Below are 2,292 nucleotides of genomic sequence, written 5' to 3' on the forward strand. Positions count from 1 at the left end.
GGGGGACGTTGACGGATGACCTCACCTTGTTTTTGGGCTTGGGGCCCCTCTTCTTGTGAGGTTTTGGGGTCAGCTGAGGTTCAGGAGTCGGACTCTGCCCGTTTACCGCCGCCTCCGCCGCCGCCTTCAGCAGAGCGATGGTCTGAGACTTGGGGCGCCGACCTCGGACCCCCTTGCGGACGGGGAGGGGAGGCAGGGGATTGGGCAGGCGGTACGAGGTCTGCATGGAGGAGGAGGAGGACGACGAAGAGGAGGTGAAGGAGGGACGACGAGCCACCGAGGTGGAGGAGACCGGGGCGAGGAGCGCACCAGGAAGTGTGACTGAGAAAACAGGAAGTTCTTTAAATTGATTTAGATCTGAGAACAGAAGCTTCACACAGATTTATTCTAAAATAAGATTTTATTTTGAAAAGATCCTTCTTTTCAACACACATCTGAAAAAATCCAACACAAACAGAAAAAATTTACTTATTTTGAAGGAGAGAAGAAATCCTGTTCCTTCAAAATAAAACGTTAATTTAATTGAAAAAAGAAGTTTGACCAAAACAAATAAAATTAAAATTAAACAAATTAAATAAAACAGAAATCAGAAATCAGCTCATATCCCGATCTGTAGCTAAAGTTTAGCTCATATCTGTAAAACTAAGAAACTTAAAGCTGTTTTAATGTTTTTCTACTCCTGACTAGTTGTGGCGGCCATCTTGAATTGGGCTGACTCCAGCTGTAGCCGTTCATCCAATGGTTCAAGAGATATTTTGCTGACATACACGACTCTAGAAACTCTTTAATCTTTAAAAGGAAGTTTGTTTTTCTTAGCGGAGCGACTTTGTTATCGTTCACAGTTCAAAACTGAAGCCAAACCACTCAAACATGTAGTTTTAGAGACAGTTTACTCACTAATTAGCCCCTCCCACATAAGCCCCTCCCATATCTCTAACAAGTTATCAATCACAGCGTAACCTGACACTGTTTTTTAAACCTCAAAAACTCCCTGTCAACAAAATCAAGTCTTAAACAAAATAATGTGAAGCATGTTTTCGGTTTGTTTACAGGATGTGGGCGGAGCTTAAAGTCTGTACTGGAGTCAGCCACTAGKGGGCGTGCATATTTACTTCTTCCATAGGCTGTGTCCAAAACGACAGGCCGGGTCCTCCGGAGGACCCAGACTCCCCGGTCTCGGCGGGCCGNTACACTGACATCATCTAATGACAGGAAGTGACTGTTTTAGTTTGGTCAACTCATGAAAATAATGTTCAACAAATGTCAGAGTCACAACGTGTGTTGTGAATGACTCCCAGGTACACAAATATCTCAGCAACAACCTGACGTAAACATGTCTTTGTGTTACTAATACATGTGTTTGTGTTACCAATACATGTGTTTGTGTTACCTATACATGTGTTTGTGTTACCTATACATGTGTTTGTGTTACCTATACATGTGTTTGTGTTACTTATACATGTGTTTGTGTTACTTATACATGTGTTTGTGTTACTTATACATGTGTTTGTGTTACTAATACATGTGTTTGTGTTACTTATACATGTGTTTGTGTTACTAATACATGTGTTTGTGTTACTAATACATGTGTTTGTGTTACTAATACATGTGATTGTGTTACTAATACATGTGATTGTGTTACTAATACATGTGTTTGTGTTACTTATACATGTGTTTGTGTTACTAATACATGTGTTTGTGTTACTAATACATGTGTTTTTGTTACTAATACATGTGTTTGTGTTACTAATACATGTGTTTGTGTTACTAATACATGTGTTTGTGTCAACCTGTTCATTAGCTGTAACTGTGTAAAACATCCACCCAGAGCTTCATGACATATTTTACTAACAGACAAACAGGGTTGATCTCTACATGATGGAGTTTTCAGCAAAACGTCACACAATGAGCAGCAGTGTTGTTATATTTTACTAACAGAGCTGACTTCAAAGACTAAAATGTTAATTTGTAAAGAAAACTGTTGAATGTGTTAGATTGTGTTGTGAAACACTGACAGACCAAATGTTACGTCAGCGTCTATAAATATGACCAACTAAACAACAGTTACATTAGAATAGAATAGAATAGAATAGAATAGAACAGAATAGAACAGAACAGAACAGAATAGAATAGCCTTTATTGTCCCGCTGAAGGGAAATTTGTGTTTTTAAATTCTATTAGCTGTGGCGGCCATCTTTATTCACTTTGACTCTGAGATGCACATCCAGAGTGTGGTGCTGTTTGTAAAGTTACAGTCAAAAATTACCACCAATATTTTGTTTTATTTAACAT

General features: G+C 39.2%; 1 protein-coding gene across 1 annotated transcript in view; it reads right to left on the bottom strand.

The window, feature by feature from the left end:
- Window positions 1–2,292, bottom strand: part of LOC106532085 (polycomb protein SCMH1) — a gene marked incomplete at its 5' end in the record, with an annotated part of 41,137 nt that overhangs the window by 6,489 nt on the left and 32,356 nt on the right. Inside the window, 1 exon segment of the mRNA XM_014028079.1 lies at window positions 26–321. Coding sequence (XP_013883533.1) covers window positions 26–321 — 296 coding nt within the window.

The sequence above is a fragment of the Austrofundulus limnaeus genome, unplaced genomic scaffold (genome assembly GCF_001266775.1).
Source record: "Austrofundulus limnaeus strain Quisiro unplaced genomic scaffold, Austrofundulus_limnaeus-1.0 Scaffold716, whole genome shotgun sequence".
Lineage (NCBI taxonomy): Eukaryota > Metazoa > Chordata > Actinopteri > Cyprinodontiformes > Rivulidae > Austrofundulus > Austrofundulus limnaeus.